The 21456-nt window shown below is 33.9% G+C and overlaps 1 protein-coding gene across 3 annotated transcripts in view; it reads right to left on the reverse strand.

Annotated features, from left to right (window-relative positions):
- Lrp1b (LDL receptor related protein 1B) overlaps positions 1 to 21456 on the reverse strand; it is a 1970757-nt gene that overhangs the window by 309840 nt on the left and 1639461 nt on the right. For all 3 annotated transcript variants that reach the window (XM_029472167.1, XM_021181392.2, XM_029472172.1), the window contains exons 44-47: positions 8931 to 9123; positions 8304 to 8429; positions 3667 to 3795; positions 482 to 601 (exon numbers count right to left, since the gene is read on the reverse strand). In XM_029472167.1, coding sequence (XP_029328027.1) covers positions 482 to 601; positions 3667 to 3795; positions 8304 to 8429; positions 8931 to 9123 — 568 coding nt within the window. The remainder of the gene's footprint in view (positions 1 to 481; positions 602 to 3666; positions 3796 to 8303; positions 8430 to 8930; positions 9124 to 21456) is intronic.

The following is a 21456-nucleotide window of genomic DNA, read 5'->3' on the forward strand; positions in this document are numbered from 1 at the left end:
CTCAGCAATTAAAAACAATGAATTCATGAAATTCTTGGGCAAATGGATGTATCTGGAGGATAACATCCAGAGTGAGGTAACCCAATCACAAAAGAAGTTACTTGATATGCACTCACTGATCAGTGGATATTATCCCAGAAACTTAGAATATCCAAGATACAATTTGCAAAACACAAGAAAATCAAGAAAAAGGAATACCAACGTGTAGATACTTCATTCCTCCTTGATTTACTTTTCTTAACACAATAATCTACCATTCTGTTCCAAATAAATTTACAAAATATGCCATCAGAGATTTTTATAGCATAGTTTACTTGGTGAAAAACTTTGTGACATTTTAATAAACAAACATAATGTGTTTATTATATATACATGATATATTATATATACATATTAAAATATATACACAAACAATATATACATATATTATATATACATAAAATGACATCTAACATGCAAAGACTGATGTAAAATTACTTACCTTTACAATCCAATTCATCAGAGCTGTCTCCACAATCATTTGTACCATCACACAGTTTGCCATGAGGAACACAGCGACGATTGTAGCAAGGTTTAAACCCACTTCGGCAACTTCGGTTTTCTTATGAATAAACATAGAAACTTGCTGTTAGAGATCATATAGCAATATTCCTAAAGGGTAAAAATCACGAATAAAATTTCTCTTCTAACTAACAGAATCTGACCCATAAACCTATCCTGAACTATATCAAAGGTCTGAATTACAATGTCCCTTATTTTCCAAAGAGCAAGCAAATAATTCACTTGAGGCTTTGTGATTTGGTGTTTCCTAGCTGGGAATTAACTACATATCTCATCGGGTTATATCTACATATTGTTTTCCACAATTCTTTTATAATGTATAAAAATAAAGATACAATGTAAAATCAATTTAGAAGAGATATCTCAGAACTAGTAATATATTCTACTTCTGGTTCTATGAGGGTTTTTAAAAATATTTCAAACAATTCTTTTGGATGGATAATAATTTTATCTGTGTTGAACAAGAGAATTTTGTTTATTTTTCTTCCCCTAATAAGTATATTTTTAAATTTCATTTTCTATCTTATTACATCAGCTAAGATTTCCATCTTTACCTCCACCCATTAATTCATTAATTTTGGTAAGGACTTTATAATAAAAAATGTAAAAAAGCATGCATTTCCAAATGTACATATCAAATAATCAGAAATATCAATAAATTTCTACTAGAATATCTTTATAATATCCACTGAGCTTCATAACATTTTTTGAACTACCAATTAATGAAATAAAATATCAAATGAGGACATTAAAATGCAATACTCCCAAAGTCACAGGATGCCACAAATGTAGTGATAAATGTGAACTGTATAGTTGTGAGTGCTAACACTAAAATATGGTGATATTAATGACCTAAAATAAAATATTATACAAATAAGTCCAAGCAATGTATCTCAGGCAACTACCAAAGCAAATGTAAAATAAATCCAGAATTATATGAAGGAAAGTAATAACAAAGAACATAACAGAAGTGATGGAAACTGAGACAGAAAAAAATATAAAATATACCTGAAAAATGTTAATATGTAAAATATAAAGGAATTCAACTCAACAGCAAAATCAAAAAACAATATAACCTTGAAATACCCAGTAGGTCTAAATTAATATTTTCTGAGAAAAATATCTAAATAGCCAAAAAGTATATGAAAAAATGCTTGACTATCTATCAATAGAACACAAGGCAAAACCACTATGAAATACCATGTAATCATTTGAATGACTATCATGAAAAGAATAACTAAAAGATTACAATTTCCAGTCAAGACATACAGAAAATGGAATGCTTGTACATTTTTAGTGCATTCATTATAGAAAACATGAGTTATATCAAAAGTTGTGAAGTGTAACTATCATATGAGTCAATGATTTTACTATATGTACATTGAAGGATGAAAATAACCACAGCCTAACAAAACCTGCACTAATATGTTTACTGCAATATTATTTACAATTGCCACAAAAGGAACTCAAACAGTGTCAAAGATGAATTAGGGAAGCATGGTGTAAGTATACAGAAGGATGCTAAGAAGCTCTTTAAAAGACTGAAAATCTGTCATTTACATTAACACAGCTAGATCGGCAAGAAATCATCTGTGTTAAATGGGGAGATAGGTACAGAATACCTACAACTGCATGTTCTCATTATATAGGAGAGTTAAGGTGTTTCTCAAGGAAGTAGAAAATACAATAGGTCTTATGGGAACAGGAAACAGATGTGGGAGACTGAGGGATGTAAAATGTGTAGCCTGTGGGAATACAAGTGTATTTGGATAGAAGAAATAACTTGTAACCTTTTCTACTACAGCAGGGTTAATAAGGTTGACAAAAATTAACTAAATATCTCAAAAGAGGGAATAAAGAGGATTTTTGAATAGTGACAGAACAATGTACAATTACTATGTGTTAGAAATTAGAATTATAAATAATAGTAAATGAATTAGTGATGCCTGTGTGATCTTCAAAATCTTACACACATATTAAATGAATAATTTTTAAAAAGGCTTATTAAATCCTCCTCTATATGATTCCTAGCTGGGTTATAGAAATATAAAATATAATGCTATTCTCAGGCTCATTTCATAGTAAATGTATATTTTTACACTTAATATTATTTCTACCACCTTCAAACTCTATATTTAATCCCTATTCTGTAAATTAAACTCAAAACTTGAATAATTACTGTGTAAGGCAATAAAACAGATATTTCTCTATCATTTTAACTGAAAATATTAGTCTGCAATGAAAAATTACATGCAAATTGTCAAATTCTCATGTTTCTATTTACCAAATCTTTGATTACTTGGTTGTACTTATTGCTATGGTAAGGTTTTAAAAAATTAAGTTATTTTTAAGGAAGCAATTTTAATAGAAGATCCTCCAAATTTTCCATGATACGGAGACCTAATGCTGATAGTGTAATAAAGTTAAAATAAATCACACTATTTTTAGTAAAAATCTGGACAATTATACAGGAAAGATTAATGAAGGAATGAAGGCAAATTTGTGCTGAAGCCTACAACAGCAAAGACAATCTTCTTCAGAGAACAATTTTCACTTGCTGTCATCAACCTGGGGCACGAGTGATGCAAAGCCATACTTCTTTCGGATCATGGCTATCCCAGTTTCCAAATCAAAGAACACTAGCCCTAGGCTGATCCTTGAAACAATAATTGAATTAACAATACTTTGACATCTATTCAACTTGTTCTTGTCTGTGGGCAGATCTCTGCTAAAGAGTAGATCTGCAATATACACCACTCATTAATATTTCTGAATTATGTTTTTAGAAATATGGGTCTAAAATTATTGGTAAATAAAAATGATTGGGCAGCTTACGAAGTAGCCTCCAATTCCATTTTAATTTGTATCAAAGTGATAGAAAAATGATGAAGATATTCTTCAGTGAGTAATGTAGTAACTGTGTAGATAATGATGTGTGTCACTTTATCACAAGCACAGTTTAGTCAATGTACTTCAGAAATAATGTCAATGAGAGAAAATTGAGGCAATTATTCATGTGAAATAAAGACAGGCAAACATACCTAAAACTATGAAACTAAGTAAAAATATCTTTCTGCAACTTAAGAGTCTTTGTTCAACACTTACCACAGTAGAGTAACTTTTCATCTGATTTGTCCTTACAGTGAGGGATACCATCACAGGTGAGGACGTAGTCCACACAATCCCCATTTCCACACTCAAACTCAGAATAGATATTACAAGAAGAGTTTTTAGCTGAAACATCAAAAAGTAAGTATTGGTATAATAAAAATTCTCTTATATTATTTAGCATTGTATTCCTCAAGTTTAATTATAAAATTAAAGTACAGTATAAAATGACCTTCACTTTCATATAAAAATGAAGTGAATGTCAATGATTCACATGTCACTAAAACTTAGCCAAAGCAGGTTCTGACATTCCTGATTTACCTCAGCAAATCTTTGGGGAGTTGTTTGTGAAGTACTTTTAGAGTTGTATCACTATTTTATGCCTATTTATATATTCTGTTAATCATTTGCCAATCATATGTGTGCAGAGGAAAGCAGTAGTTTCAATTTGATAATTTACATATAGGCAACAGTCTGGCTTAAAATAATTCCTTTTTAAGAAAAAAATTACTCAGGTGTGGTTGTTCACATTATAACCCCAGAACATTAAATCCTGAGACAGGAGGATTACAAGTTTATGGCCATTGCAGGCCGTAGTGAGTCTAAGGCCAATCTAAACTGCACAGTAAGATACTGTATCAAAAACCCAATCTCTACATATTATAACAGTGCTTCAGTGTATCCTTACCACTGTGCATTCTTTCAGACAATACAACATTCCAACGAAAAGAGTGTCATTCTTGTTATTTTACCTAATATAAACCCTTAAAGATAAATAATAGTAAATGAATTAGTGATGCCTGTGTGATCTTCAAAATCTTACACACATATTAAATGAATAATTTTTAAAAAGGCTTATTAAATCCTCCTCTATATGATTCCTAGCTGGGTTATAGAAATATAAAATATGATGCTATTCTCAGGCTCATTTGCTTGACCTACTTCTAACTCAATTTTCCTCTGTTGAGATCCAGTTGCCAGTTCCCTTACTGAGAACTAGAACTGGAAACACCATAAATAGCTGCTTTTTGCCTGGAAGCACCTGGAACTTTTGGAGAAGTTGGTGGAAGTGGTGAAAATAAATGAGACTCTAGACAGTTTTACATTTGGTACTTAGATAATGTAACCACCTCTGTCGTACAATCCCTGCTCAAAACCTAGGATGTTTGTGGAAATGAACATGTTCTCTCTCTCTTTATTCCCCTCTCTCTCTCTGTCTGTCTCTCATTGTCTCTGTCTCTCTCTGTCTCTGTCTCTCTCTCCTTATGATTTGCTCTAAGGTATAAACAATGATAAAATACAAAATATTGTTTTCATAGCTCAGTTTTGTCTTGAGACTGCCGTATTTCTTTTGATTTTGAAGTTTTGAATTGGGGAAAATAGTAATTTACCTTTATACACAAAAATAGATTCCTTAGCAAAGTTTGGGAACCAGTGTTTTCAGGTGTGAAATATCCTGGACTATACTTATCATATCATTTGTTAACTAATTACATATTGAAATCAAGTCATATTAATAGTTCTTAGAGTAATAAAATTAATATCTATAAGAGATACAGTTCAATTTCACAATTATTATCAGTTTGAAAAATCCAATAAAGTACCTACTAATGTTACTTGAAATTCACTATTTCTATTACTCCTAATTTTTCTTTAATTTTAATATATATAATACTTATATATGTGTCTAAAATTTTTAACTTAATTCATTCAGTTAAATTCGTTCAATGCAGTATTTACCAAATGTTTTCCTCATTTTGGAATGGACTTCTGTTTCTAGCCAAAGTCAAATATCATTTCAAAGGAAGTGACAGAGAACTTAAACCTCTATTTAAAAAGAAAAATATAAAGGTTTTCATAATGCTTTTGGAAAAATTATCTTAGACTATGGAATGAACAAAATCTAGAATGGTCTACTGGCAGTTCTAACTTATCTTTATTTGCTTTATGTACAACTCATATATTAATGTTTCAATGAAAAATTCTATGGTAGAAAACATCTGTATTTAGTGATTATATTATTTTTCCTTTTGAGATTATCATAAAGGTACATAGAAACATCTAAAAAGAAGGCAAATAGATAGTTGTAGATACACCTGTCTCTGTGTGTGTGTATATTTATTATTTTCATTTTTGATATTACATTGTATAAAATTTATAATTTTTTCCTTCCTCTTTTCTCCCAACAAACCCTCCTACAATCCTCTCCTTGCTATCTTTCAAATTCATGGTCTCTTTTATTTTTATATCCATATATATCATAATTAATATATCTTTATGTATGAATATATATTAAAGAAGCACAATTTTTGAGTCTGTATGATTTTTTTTTGTGTGTGTGTATGTTTTCTGTGACATTAGGTTTTTGTCAACTTGATATATTTAGAGGAACCTCAGAAGAGAGGACCTCAACTGAAGAACTGCACAGATCAGAGTAGCCTATGGGCCTATTTGTGAGATATTTTTCTTGACTGATGTAAGAGGGCCCAGCTCAGTACGAATGGTGTCAACTCTGTGAACTTGGTTCTGGGTCGTGTAAGGAAGACAAATGAGCAAGCTGTAAGCTGCATCCTTCTATTGTTTTGGCTTCAGTTTCCTGCTTGAGTTCCTGCTCTGACTTTCCTCAGTGATAGACAGTAAGTTGTGAGTTAAAACATTTTTCTCCGAAAGACATCTTAAGTCAGTGTTTTATTACAGCAACAGAATGAAAATAGAATATATGTGTAATGCAAAATAATTTTTGTCCAGACAGAATTCTTGCTCACACTTCCATTTGGTACACAACACTGAACACTTTGTGTTTCTGTCTATTTTCAGGTTTGTCTTTCCTCACATTGTCTTACATGATGAGGGTTTGCATTGAACCATGCTTGCCTGTCCTGGTTCTCTGATGGATATTGATGTTATCTAAATCCAGAACATTAACAATGTTGCATGAGATATAGATATTTATATATTTTGCCAACGAGAACAACAAATGTTTTTCTTTTCTACATTTACCCTCATGCATGTGTCAGTAAATGAAAAAGACCACTAACATTCATGAACAATGTTAGCAGATATGTCTCAGAAATGTCCTAGGTTCTTGTCAATGGTTTGACAACAAGAAAGCAGAAGTTACTTTGTGGTTTTGCAAATGGACGGCAGGATTTCAAAACAAGCACATGAATGTTAGAGAATGCTTGCACAGCGATTTGTCCTGCTTCAGGAGCCCAGTGCCACACTTCAGTTCCATAGCCCTGCAACTCTGCACGTTTAAAATATTTTTCTTGTTTGACTCCTCACCTCTCAGCAGCAAAGAGAAGCAGGGAGCTTCTCTGGGGCAGTTATGCATCCTTTGTTGTTGTTGTTGTTGTTGTTACAACAGGGCTACACTGCACACTGTACACTACCCTTGCTCTGTTTATCAATGTCACTGCATGAACCTTGCCCTACAATGTGACCTGAGAGAAACATGAATGACTTAAATGTATGACTGATGTTCCAGGTGTGCACACAGCACCAGGCCCTGATCTAGGACCCAACCCACAAAGGCAAACTGAAATGTAATTCAGGTAGCTACCTGATCTGTTCAAAAAAGTGTTGGCAACAAAGAGATCTGGGGATTTGAGGCAAACACTATTTAAATTGTTTATCTGCATCAAAATTCTCTGAATAGTAGCAGCATTCTCTTCTTTGTTCTGACACAGTCTTACAGAAAGCCAAATCTTTATTTTTTACTAAGATGTGCCCTTGTTTGTAATACAAGTTCACAAAACAAAAAGGCACATAGCAAATATAAGAAAGGGTCCTCTTCGTAAATAAGGGACAAAGAATTATGAAGATAAAGATGAAAATACTTATTTTTAATTATGTAAACATATCTACTTTTGTTAACTTCCTAACATGAATGATAAAAGAAAAGAATACAAATGAGGAAAAAATGTTTCAAAACTAGTGCATTCTGAAAATGAGTTCACCAATTTCCAACAAGATGTTTCATTTTCCACCTTTCTTACATACAAAGTTTCAGTGTTAAAGGGAAATTAACCTTTTTTTATGTTGCTTGCTAATTTTTCATGGCAATATTGAAATACTTGAACCATTATTTATTTTGGAAATTTTGCTGTTAATAAGGGTGTATTGTAATGGTACTAATTAAAGACTGCAGTGCCTTTGGGAGGAATAAACATTGTGCAAGGCTGGAATGTTACATTCTTAATTAACAGTTTGGAAATGATTACAAATAAGCTGTATGAGTCATTCTCTCTCATTTACATCCTACCACAGACTAGGAAGGGGCTTCCTGCCTGGCTGCTGATCTTGTGCGTGGTTTCTAGTTTATTTCAGCTGTAATTAATTTCATAATTGCCAGAGTTTCAGAGTCACAGCTATAATTTGGCAGATGATCTTGTATGCAGGAACTCCTGGAGTTGTTTCTAACACAGTCAGGCCCTCAATCACAGGGACTTATAAGTTATTATCTTAGATACTGTTACTAGTCACATGAAGGTCAGAAAACATTACAATGGGCTAGATTCTTTCATAAACAGACAAAAACCTGAAATTCACTGCTGGAGGATAATAAAACTTTATCAGTACAACATTATATTTTCAATATATTTTAAACAATTCCATAGCTTTTCCTTACTTACTCACACATCTGTTGTTAGCTAGCAATACTCGATCCCCTCTACAGGAGCAATTCACTCTTCCATCTGGTGTTAAAAGGCAGAGGTCATGACAACCTCCATTTAATAATGCACACGGAGAGAGTTCGCCTGCAATGAAGGAGCCTATGAGTAACTTTTTGTAATGAATATACAGTCCCCATTAACTATAAGTAACCAGTAAGCTGGTGAACTGATTCAATGTAGAGGACACTCAATACTTTTGAGAGTGTTGTGTCATTATAAAAGGGTTTTCTAAAACACTTCTGTATTATAATCACTGTAGCATTTATAAAACCAGATGCAAACCTATCAAGGGAATAATTTTGGCAAAAAAATGTTAGTCTTTATAGTCTTTATTTTCAAAGATATAAGGACTAAAGAAGAGTGGGATACAATTTTATTAATAATTAAAACAGAAATTGTTCTTATGGTGACCAACTGAGTTCTATAGAAGTTATTCAAACTTTTCAGACAGTTTTGATAGGATTTTAATGGTCAAGTTCTGAATATTGTCTCCCAGGTGATAAGACCACAAAATGTATAATGCAGTAAAAGAGAAAAAAATTGACAGGTTGTAGAGTTAGGAAATATTTTTCTATTACAACTTACAGCTATTGGTGTCATTAGCAACAGCTATGATTCCCATTGGTTGATGTGGAATATCAGAACGAAGAATTTTGGTTTCTCCTCCTGTGTACTTGTTGGAACGCAAAATAGCTCTTCGTCCCCAATCTGACCAGAAGATATAATTGTCATAAACTGCCAGACTAAGAAAAGTTCCTGGTCCAGACTTGACAATCACCTGAAATAAATTATAGTTTACACAACATATAAATATTCAAACATTGATAGCTTTTTTACTCCAGAAAGTGAGGGATGAAAATTAGTTAACAGTAAGGATAATCACATTATAATTTCATTGAATGTCCCATCATACTATGCTATATAATTTATTTCACCTATTTAAGTTTTCTTCAAAATATGAATAGAAAAAAAGGAGCAAAGGATGAATGAGAAAGTTAACACCTACAGAACTAGAGTCCAAAAATTATAATAAACAAGCAAAAGATGAATAAAGAAGAATTTCTTCTGGAAGAAATAAAATTAGTTGATTTACTTGCAAATGACAAACTTTGTATTTGTACATAAAGTATATATAAAAGTTGAAAATAATACTTGAATTTAATAAGAATTCAAAAAAGATTATATCCTGTTACTAAAAACCAGAACACATTCTTTCTGACACTGAATCTCACAATGGCTGTAATTTTAGTATAACAGTTAAATGTAGAATCCACTAAACTTTTCATAATGTATATAAAATTTAAAATGTCCAAATCAAATTAATAAAATAGTGAAAAGATCAAACTTAATTAGGAGGAAATAGTTTTCTTTCCTAAGTACAACAAAAGGTTTATGAAAACAAGTCTTTGAAGTCAATAATATACAATGATGTGTGTTAAAGATTTGGGTTAAGGAGAACCATCATTAATAATTTATGGGATTGCAAACTAGTGCAGACACTCCGTAAATCAGTGTGGAGAATTCCCTCAAATCCAAAATAAATCTATCATATTGCTTAGCTATATTTCTCTTCAGTATCTGTCCAAAATACTGGACATTCTCCTCCACAGATCCTTGCTCAGTTACGTTCACGGCCACTTTATCCACATTAGTTGGGAAATGAAAACGTCCTGAATGCCCTTCAAATACCAAATGGATAATGACAATGTGATACATACACAAAATGGAATGTTACTCAGGCTTAAGAAAAAATGAAATAATAACATTTGAGGTAAGTGGAAAAAAATTAGAAATTATTATACCAAAGTCCCCAAACAGTGAAATACTCCCAAACAAACAAACAAACAAAACCAAAACAAAACAACAAAAAAAAACAAATAAAACAATGTTCTCTCCTATTTGTGAATACTAGCTCTAAATCTATTTTTTAGATGTTTTTATTAGATATTTTCTTTACATTTCAAATGTTATTCACTTTCCAGTTTTCCCCTCTTAAAATCCCCATCCCCTTATCCTCCCCCATCCCTCTGTTTAACAACTGACCCAATCCTGCTTCCTGAGCCTGGAATTCCCCTACACTTGGGCATAGAGCCTTCACAGGAGCCAGGGACTCTATTCACACTGTTGACCAACTAGGTCATCCTCTGCTATATATGCAGCTGAAGCCATGAGTCCCATCATGTGTACTATTTGGTTGGTGGTTTAGTCCCTGTTAGCTCTGGAGGAAATGGTTAGTTCATATTGTTGTTTCTCCTATGGGGATGCAAAACCCTTCAGCTCTTCCAGTCCTTTCTATAACTCCTTCACTGGAAACCCTGTGCTCAGTCCAATGAGGCTGTGAGCATCCACCTCTGTATTTGTCAAGCACTGGTGGAGCCTCTCAGAAGAAAGCTATAACAGGCTTATGTCAGCAAGCACATGTTGGTATCCACAAAAGAGTCTGGGTTTGATGATTGTATATGGGATGGATCCCCAGGTGAGGCAGTCTCTGGATGGTAATTCCTTCAGTCTCTGCTCCACATTTTGTAACTCCTTCCATGAGATTTTTATCCCCACTTCTAAGAAGGATCGAGGTATCCACACTTTTGTCTTCCTTCTTCTTGAGTTTCATGTGGTCAGTGAATTATATCGTGGGTATTCTGAGCTTCTGAGCTAATAACACCTATCATTGAGTTTATACCATTTGTGTTCTTTTGTGATTGGGTTACCTCATTCAGGATGATATCCTCCAGATACATCCATTTGCCCAAGAATTTCATAAGTTCATTGTTTTTAATAGCTGAGTAGTACTCCATTGTGTAAATGTACCATATTTTCTGTATCCATTCCTCTGTTGAGGGAAATCTAGGTTCTTTCCAGCTGCTGGCTATTATAAATAAGGCTGCTATGAACATAGTGGAGCATGTGTCCTTATTACCAGTTGGAACATCTTCTGGGTATATGCCCAGGAGAGGTATTGCTGGATCCTCCGGTAGTACTATGTCCAATTTTCTGAGGAACCACCAGACTGATTTCCAGAGTGGTTGTACAAGCTTGCAATCTCACCAGCAATGGAGGAGTGCTCCTCTTTGTTCACATCCTCACCAGCATCTGCTGTCAACTGAATTTCTGATCTTAGCCATTCTGACTACCTGTTTACCTGTGTTCTCCTGTATTTCTTTAAGGGAATTATTTATGTCCTATTTAAAATCTACTATCAGCATCATGAGATATGATTTTAAATCTACCTCTTGCTTTTCCGGTGTGTTGGGTTATGCAGGACTTGCTGTGGGGAGAACTGGATTCTGATGGTGCCAAGTAGTCTTGGTTTCTGTTAGTAAGATTCTTGTGTTTGCCTTTTTCCATTTGGTTATTTCTGGTATTAGTTGTTCTTGCTGCCTCTGGCTGGAGCTGGTTCCTCCTGTGGGACTATAAGCCCATATCAGCACTCCTGGTAGACCAGTTCTCTCCTTGTGGAACTTATGTACAAAAGGCTCTGGAATAGGCCACACTCTTGGTGCAGATGGCAACTAGAAGGATCCTGTCCCAGCTGCTCCACTTTTCTTGTGCCTTGTGTGCTCCTTGCTTCCCAGCTCCAGACAGTTATTGGAAAGAAAGTGGCTATCTCACCTCAGAACCCGGGAGTGAAAGCACTCCTGGTAGAACAGGTCTCTCCTGGTGGGACCAATGCACAGTGGGCTGTGGTTCAGGGGTGCTGTTGGCAGACCAGAAGGGTCCTGTTCCAGCTCGCTAGTTCTAAATCTTTAGAAAGGAGTATATAATTCATTGAAACTACTGGCATTAGTCAAATAAAAAAAAATAATAATAAAAACTTTTTGAGATGAGCATATTTGGAAGTAGGAAGAGCCCCAGAAAAGGGACTAGGAGAACAGAGCTGCTATTGGTTATTTTTCATCCTCTGATTCATTTGATTTATTTAGAAGATACTATTTTGTGTTATTTTTCTTATAATGTTGCCAGCTGCCTTTAAATGCATGATTCTCCTGCCTCAGCTTATAAAGTACTCGTATTCAGGTGTGTACATCACACAAAGTGATATTTGCATTTTCAACATGGTGCTAATGCTTGATTAATACATTTGACAAAAAATAATTATAAAAGAGAATAATGTAAAAATAAAAAAAAACCAATTCTTCCACACAGATAATGTTATTCCCCATTTAAATTTCCTTGGAACCACTTTCTGTTCTCTGTGCTGGGAATTTGTCTGGTTGAGTTTGTCTGGCCTCGTGTGTGCTACCATAGACTCTGTGAGTTCATATTTGTGTCATTACTGCTGTGCCTCAGTAAGAGCTCCATTTATTATAGTCTTCCTCTCTGCACTGATCTTAGAGCCTAGGCTGGAGTGGTTTGATAAAGAAATCCCATTTACAACTGAACACTCTGAACTCGCACACCTAACCAAGAAGCTATTGCAAGTGATATCCACTGGGAAAGGAAGAATCAGTTTTATTCAATGGCGTATCACTGGGTATATTAACTGTACTTAAGGGCAGGCCCTATGCCCAGGAAGTCTATAGACCCAAAAGACTGTAGGTTTTTGTGTGCTTTTTGTTTTGTTTTTGTGTTTTGGCTTTTTAGTTTGTATCTTTTATTGTGAATTGGATTTAGTTTAGTTTTGTTTTTGAAAGAAACAGTGAGAGACGAATGTGAAGTTGGATTGTAAAAGGGTGTGGAATATATTGAAGGAACTGGAATAGCAGAAAAAATATGATCAAAATATAAATTATGAAAAAAAAGTAAAGGAAAGGGAAACATGCATCCCTTTTTTTCTTCTTTACAAATAGGTAGCACTCAGCTTTTTCTCCCAACAAACATAAGTTAATGAGGGATGTTTAATAGACCCTGCCTGACCCACTGTTGACAGCTTTCTTATTATACTACAGTAATAAATAGAGATAAATGGCAAGAGGAAGTTCTGTAGTGCCACACAGAGTCAAGGGAGAGGAGATTAGTAGGTAGAGGTGAAAGAGGGAAGGAATTTGAGCAATAAGTGTTGCAAACATCATGAACAATGGCAGTCTAAACAAAAGTTGAGTGACACAAACTTAGACTTCAAAGGAAAACATCCCAAGATGAGCCTGGGGAGGACATTAAGAGGGTCTGGCATGTAGGCTCACCTTTCCATTGTGCATTTTAGTTCTGCCCTGAAAAATAAGTGCCTGATATTCCCAGTGTTAAGTAGACTAATGTCACAATTGGTTTATAGTTTTAAATAAAAACAATTTTAAATGAAAAACCAAATTAGGTAATAATAAAAGGAGTTGCGCAAAGAGTGCTCAAGACCATTAAGATTTCATCCAAACCAAAGATAGTACTACTTTGTAGGAGAGAAAGGTAAATCTATAAACAAAGGACTTCTTAACTCTGTAATCCAAAGTTATGATTATTCATATATTCATCTTTTAAGTATTCACAATTATCAATAAGGAGTTATCATTTCATAATGTGTGTGAGGTATATAACATTGCATTAGCTGCTATTCTGGCTTCTGAGACAGAATACCATCCTCAAAGTAGTGTCATATGAGAAGGGTTAATTTTCCTTAAGAAGGGTTGGTTGCAGGATAATGAAGCTGATGGCCACATCGTATACCTACTGAAGAAGTAGAGACTTGTGTTCCACTGGCTTTCTCCTTTTGATTCAGTATAGAACCTCTGCCTACAATATGTTGACTCACAAACAGTTAAACCTTCCTGGAAGTACCCGGACAGATGCACTAGAGGCTTGAAGTGATCTACTGCATTGACAACCAATGTTACCTATCCCAGATGCATAGTACTTAGTTTAGCATTTATAATAACGCTAGTGATGAATGTTACTTGGATCATTTTATTAGTGGTATGGTTTAATTCTTGACAAGGTTAAATAATTACTCAAGGTGACCAATAATTGCTTAAGACTCAATATGCCCCAGATCTATGTTAATTATTTAGATATTTTGTCTTAATAATAGGGACTACAAAAACTCACTTTAGATTATTACTGAAGGTAATAATCTAAAGTAATAATTTCAACTAACTATTCAGTTAGTTGAAATCTAAAGTAATAATTTCATCTAACTATTACTGAAGGTAATAATCTAAAGTAATAATTTCAACAGTATCATATTTTACATAAACAATATAAATATTCAATAAAGATTGTTAGATGAATAATAATGAAAAATTTCAGTGAGATGCAAATCAAAACTTATTTTCATGGGTAGGAGCTGTCACAAAATATCCATGGCCAAGATAACATCTCTTATTAGTTTTAACACTGATTTAGTTTGCTGTTTACTTTTCAATGTTTTCTGACACATTAAAGGAGAAAAGTAATATAACATAAACTATAATTACACATGCAGTGTACAATAGATTCCACAAATAATGAACCACACTCCTGCCATCTCATTTCTGATTAAAGCTCAATCATGCATTACTCTCTCCAGATTAAATGTGTTTACCAAAACAACTCTATCTCTGTATCTTGCAAGCCTACTCAGCATCTGCAAGGACAATGTACATGCTTTGTTATCTTGAATGTCTATAGTGTGCAGTATCTAACTTATAGTTTAGTTTGTATGCACTTTTATTTTTGAATCCATAAATAGGTCCATTTTTTAAAAAATAAGTCATGTTTTTCAGAAAATTTGTTTCTGAACAGATATTTAAATTCCACATATGTACTCCCAGATAAATAATAAAATTAATTTTGAGAGTATGAAACATAAACCTGAAATTTATATGTCAGAAATTCACATGTCTAGCCATATGTCATTTGCCTCATGGCATTTACATCTTTTTTGGTTGAAGCACCCAATCCAATCAATCAATGAAGAAAGAAAATTCAGGTTTACAAGGCAGACAACATAGTTTGTAACACTCAGATATTGTGTGTTAAACAGTATAAAAGCAGTCATATGGGAGGTATCTAAATGCTCCAGTGATTTCCTCTCTGACAAGCTCATAAATGATCGTTAAGCAAAATGACAGGTTGGCCAGAAACATGGCTGTGCACCAAAGAATGTTATGCATTTCAGAGAAATAGCTGCAGCTGGTTTAGCCTTGAAATGAGCAGTGGAGTGGTAAGTCAGAAACTTAAAACTTAAAAGTATTTAATATAATTAACAGATTACTTTTTAGGAAGAGTTGTATTATTTAATAATATTTGCTTTTGTAAGCTAAATGTTATTAACTATACTTGAAAACAATAAAATTCAAATCAATCTAAAACCTTCCCTATTGTCCTTTTTGTGTTCTTAACCCAGGAAGACACCTAGACATCAGCACACCACAGTCACTTTAATACTCTCTCTTCCATTTGTCTCATTAGAAATTCTTCCAACAGTCAGTTCAATATTCCAGGTGATTTGCCTTCAAACAGAAAGTAAAAATGCCATTTTTTACCTCTCAGAGTTCCTCAGTACATTTCAAGCTTTTATGGGAATTGTTTCAGTTAACCTTGAAGGATGAAATACATAGTATGCTCTAACTAAGATAGCTGAAGTTATATTGGTTATTGTAAACTGTCAGCGTGGTGAGATCTGAATTGTCTGGGAGAAAATCCTCTGGGCATACATGTGGGAGATTATTTAGATCAGGGGAGTTTTGTCTGTACCTGTAGGGAATCACCACTAGATTTGTAGGCAGTAGTCCCTAAGCTTGAGTTCCCGAGTGCTTAAACAGGAGAAAGATTGAGCATGAGAAATAATAGTTCTTGACTTCTTGAACATGGACGTAGTATGACCTCAGGATCCTGTTGTTACGATTTTGCCATCATAAAGAACTGTATTCTCAAACTGTGAGCCAAAACAGACTTCTCTCTTATGTTGCTTCTGTCAGAGTATTTTATCATATATTTGGGGAAAATATATTCATATATTCTAGTTTCTCTGTTGATTAAACACAAGTTAAAACAAGAGGGCAAAGAAGTCAGATGTCATGTCTTTGAATAATCATTTTTGCTCCTTTTGGTCCTTCTGATATTTAAAATGAGACAGCTGAGAGACAGCAAACATTGCTCCTTTCCCAAGGAAAGAGAAGACAGTGAACTATTCCTTGGATTACACAATGGTCTAAGTAGAAGAAAATCTCATACTCGTGTGGTAAACATTTTTAATGGCAACTGGGCAAGATTTTTATGTTAGTTTTCTTATCCTAACTCGTGATTTTAACTACTAAAGTAATCAGTACTTCACGTGACATACATTTACACAGTTTGAGATTATGCATGGGTTTGTACTATGAATGATGCTCCCTGGAACACAACATACTTATGGTTCTGCAGACTAATTACAAATTCATTATTCTGAGGGGGCTGCAAGGTCAAAACCAGAACCATCAATATCTTGGGGTTTCTTTCACTGCTCAACAGCCATTCACCAAACATATCTGCAACTTCTTTTATGCCCCGTTAAAAATCAGCTAAAACAGTTGGAACATATTCACTATAGATCTATAGATCACTAGTTTCCTCTAACTCAAAACATATGAGTGTTTTCACATAGCATTTGCAACCTAAAGAAGAAATTCCTCATTTGTGTTATCTAAATACATGCTGACTATACTTTGTAAGTATATTGACTTATAACTAATAAAATCTTACATAGCCACTTTCATGGTAGAACATGTCATTCAGACAGAACAATAAGAATCAGACTCACAAGAATCTCTGTGTCAAGTCCAATATTATTCATATTTGACTGAAAACTTCTTCCCTCCTTTCATGCAAGAGGTGTGTTTTCTTTTAACATATGTAAATAGTAAATTTAAAAGAAAGTATACCTTTTGTATGAGTTTAGTGGGTTTGGAATTAATTCCACAAACCTCACCTATGGATTCAAAGCAAGGTTTTATGAATCTTTTCTTATGAATCACTGCCTGGCTACTATTTATGACCAAGAACCAATCCTCTTTTTACCTCAATCATCTTCTGTTTGCCCAGAGAGGGTTCCCATAGTCATGAGAACAGTCAAGAGAACACAGATCGAGCTCTTACTATCCTCTTCTCAATCCATTATTGAAAGCCTTGGAACCTAGATGTTTATCTTTTCCAGAACCTATACTCCTAGAATATATTAAGTATTCAATACTTATTGCTATAGATTTGTGCATAAATGAGTCATTAAGACTGTGTCCCCTGCAGCGTAGATTTAGTTATTGTTTATAACATATATATCTAATTGAATCTGAAAAGTCTGTGTGCACAGAAACAAAAGATTTTTCTTTTAAAATTTATGTCAGCAAGATGAGTGGGTTTCTGAAGAACTATAGGCATCACCCTCTCGATCTCATACACCTTTGATGAATATTTCAAGAATGTTACTCCCTAGGCCATTGCCTAAATACAACTCTCCTGTCTTTTTAATATTTTAAAAGAAGAGTGAAGAGTTTGTCAAAGGAGGATATTAAATCAAATTCTCTTATGTCCATGCCATAATGGAATGTCAATCTTAATATTACAAGAGAGGTCCACAGACTTTTAAACAAAACTCCAGTATTATATTAGATACTGTATTGCAAGATGTTAAAACTGTGTTGAAAAATATATATAAATACATATATACATATAATTATAATTGTATAATATATATTCTTATACAGTAGGTGTGGTTAAAATACATTAAGATTCATAAAAATGAGCTTGTAGTGTCTCAAGGAGAAAGAATACTTTAGGATTACTTGCAAAGTGTAGCTTTTTTTATCTTGTTACCATAATAAAATACCCAAGTAGAAAAACTTCATAAAGAAGTGCATTTATCTTATGGTTTTGTAAACTGGAGAATAGGCATAAGTGTTGTTTAGATTCAAGTGATGATCTCAAAATAATGACAGATAACATCACAATTAACAGAAGAAATAGAAGTATATGTCCGTAAGTTGAAAGACTGGGAGTTCATGATTCCCCATTTGAATTTAGGAGCCCTCTGATTTCCCCAAGGGCCAAACTTGTGAAGGTGCTACATAGTCAGAAACACTCTGAGGACCCAGATTTCAATAGGGAGTGAGGGCACTCACACTTTCTCTACCGCAGTACACAACCTCTGGAGTCAGGAAGTTGGCTTCATATATAGAAGAACATTTAACATGTCTAGGACCTGGACTTCCACTGCTCCTTGTTCTAATCTCTTCATCTTTAAAATAACAGAAATAAAATTTATTGTGAAATTTTAGAAAATGGAGTTAATAATCCAGAGGTGAGAATTGAAGAACAGACCAGAGAGGAACACTGCTTAATGGCTTAATATCCATAGCTTTCTTTCTTGTACCAGTAAGTACCATCTGTCAAGGGGTAACACCACTGATAGTTTGCTGGGCCTCCAACATCCATTGGCAATCAATAAAATACTCTGTTCAGCTCAGAGAATGATCTCATTCCCATAGACTGGCACCAGAATCCATTATATAATAAGGCAAGAGAAATTTCCTGGCCTACCTCAGTTGGAAGTCAGTGTCACTCCTGTAATCTCTACTCAAAGGAAAGTGATGTCACACAAGGACACAGCCAACGTTAAACAGACTTGCCTGAAGAACAATTGCCCATAATGTTAGAACCTACATCTCAACATTGATCCATTTCTTTAAATTCAGCACTTAACTTGCCTTCTTGTTTTCAGAGACTCCCATATCACAGAAAACTTACATTAAAGGTATTTGCCTGAGGTGTGGACAGGAAAGCAGAGCAAACCCTCCATGGAAGGGAGCCAAGAAGACTGGGTCTAGAGCAGCCAAAATGGAACATAGAAATTAGGAAGTAGAAAATCAGAGTTATCGGAGGGAGGTAGATTGTAGAAATATGGAGACTAGGCAGTCACCCAGCTATTGTGCTGCTTAAAGCATATAAAAATATAATGGGTATGTGTGTGTCTTTTCATTCAGGAACATAAACCATTCAGGCAGCTACACACGAGATTTATTAAAATAGCAATTCTGCACTGTTCCCTTATCTAAGCATTAATGTTTCTTTCTATCTCTGACTCCATTTCCTTCCTTCAAATTGGGAACAGAAAGATAGATATAATCAATTTCTCAGAGATCTTATCAAGAGATAAATGGAGTGAACTTAGATATATTTAATAGTCAAAGTTTCCAAGAAACAAATACTTGATATTTTCTATTTTTATTCAGCCATTTCTTAAAGAATTGAAGTTAAACTTGAGATCTTTCATTCAACCATTTTCAGAATTTAGAGAAGACAAAACTAATCTAAGGACAAAACTGACAGTTTACAATTATAGAGTAAGACCAGAGAAGTGAGTTACTGTCTTCAAATGTTACAGCTACTTCCTTGTTAACTAGTTCCATATTATTGACTTAAATCTACAGAGCAAGGTATTACTTGGAATGTAAAATAGGTTTTTGAATTGTTAACATTTATTTAGTTTGTATCAATAACGTGTATTCCTTTTCAGTTCATTCGTGTATACAATGTTTATTCACAATTCACACATATATTTATCAACTATTGTGCCCCTGTTTCCTCCTCTCTTTTCCTATAAGTTTCCATTCCACATTGATGGTTTCTCTAGTTTCATGATCTACTTATTTCAGCCAAGTCCATTTGTGTGCCCAAAGAACTGTCCATTGGAGCCTGGAAGGCTTATCATTGCATACACAACTGAAGATAATGCCCTTTCTCCAGAACATAACAGACATATCTGACAGTACAAGTCAGAACATGTCAGAGAGTGGTGAGGCTCCATTAGCATCTTACAAGTCTATGATTGACTATTGAACCTGCAGGCTCAGTTAAAGCAATTTCAGCTGTTGTCAAACCATGTTAGCAATGGTTGTGGCATGGCTCCATCTTCTTCATCTTCTCTCACTTTTATTTCTCCCTTCTCTTCTGTGATGAAGCCTGAGTCTTAGCAGAAATGACTTAAATGTTTTTTATTCAGGGCTAAGCACTAGTTGCCAACACCTTCATTTGCTCTGCATCTCTGTATTCTCTATTATTTACTACAAAAGAAGCTTTGCTGATGGAGGATGGGAAAAACCCCTGATTGCCTTGCCTGGATAGTAACATGAAAATGGAAAGGTATAATTTGTTTTGACAATTTTCTTTTATTTTTCAAAATAATTTTGTGTGTAAGACTGTTTTCCTGCATGCATATTATGTGAAACATGTGTGTGCTTTAGCATGAAGGTCAGAAGAGAACATCTTTTAAACTGGAGTTGGAGATTATATCAGTGGTAAGCAACCATGCTGAGAATCAAATCCAGGCTCTCTGTAAGAGCAGCAAGTACGCTCAATTACTGAGGCACCTCTCCAGCCCCAGGAATGCTTTTGCCAAAGAGATTTTATGAGACATTTATTTCATCATTCCAATATTTTAAAAGATATTTCATTGTGTTTAAGATTAAAGGGAGTGCGTTCCTTGTTCAGTATACTGGAATTATTCAAAACAAAGCATTTAAATGAGGACTGAAATTGTTCTGACCATCTGCATATGCATCCAGGGCAAATGAATTTTAAATAATAGAATAGATGCATGATCCATTTTTTATTAAACATCTTTGGAATGAGAGTAGTATATTCCTTGGATTGGAAAACTAGAATCTGGTTTTGTCATCATTTTTCTTGGTTTTATTTTCTTCAATGCAGGAATAATTATGAGGGTTCCTTAATAATACAATTCTAAGACCTAGTGAGAGAAAGAAATGAGCAGGAATAACTACTGTCTAGAAAACACTTTAACAACTTGCTTGATGTTCAGTAATGCAGAATTAATCATTCCACAGTATTGGAAAAGTTTGAGTAAAAGTGATTTTGAAATGGGGATGAATTTATAGACATTTGAGTTTGTATTCTATAAAGTTCTTACTGAATTTGTTAATCTGTAAATTCTGATGTTGTAAAGGACATCATAGGTTTATTTATATTTCTGATATCACATGGACATACTTCAGAACCATGGAAGGTATTAACTCATCCTTAATATGTCTCTCACCCTGACAGTAATTTTATTTCCATGATTTTCTTTCTGGAATAACTCTTGATTTTCATTTCCCAATTTATATAACAACAACTTTTACTTTTGAAATACATAGTTTCATTATCTTTAAAATCAAATTTGCAAATAGAGAAATACTTTGGTTTGTAATACTGCAGATAGAAGCAGGATCTT

This window comes from Mus caroli, chromosome 2 (genome assembly GCF_900094665.2).
Source record: "Mus caroli chromosome 2, CAROLI_EIJ_v1.1, whole genome shotgun sequence".
NCBI lineage: Eukaryota > Metazoa > Chordata > Mammalia > Rodentia > Muridae > Mus > Mus caroli.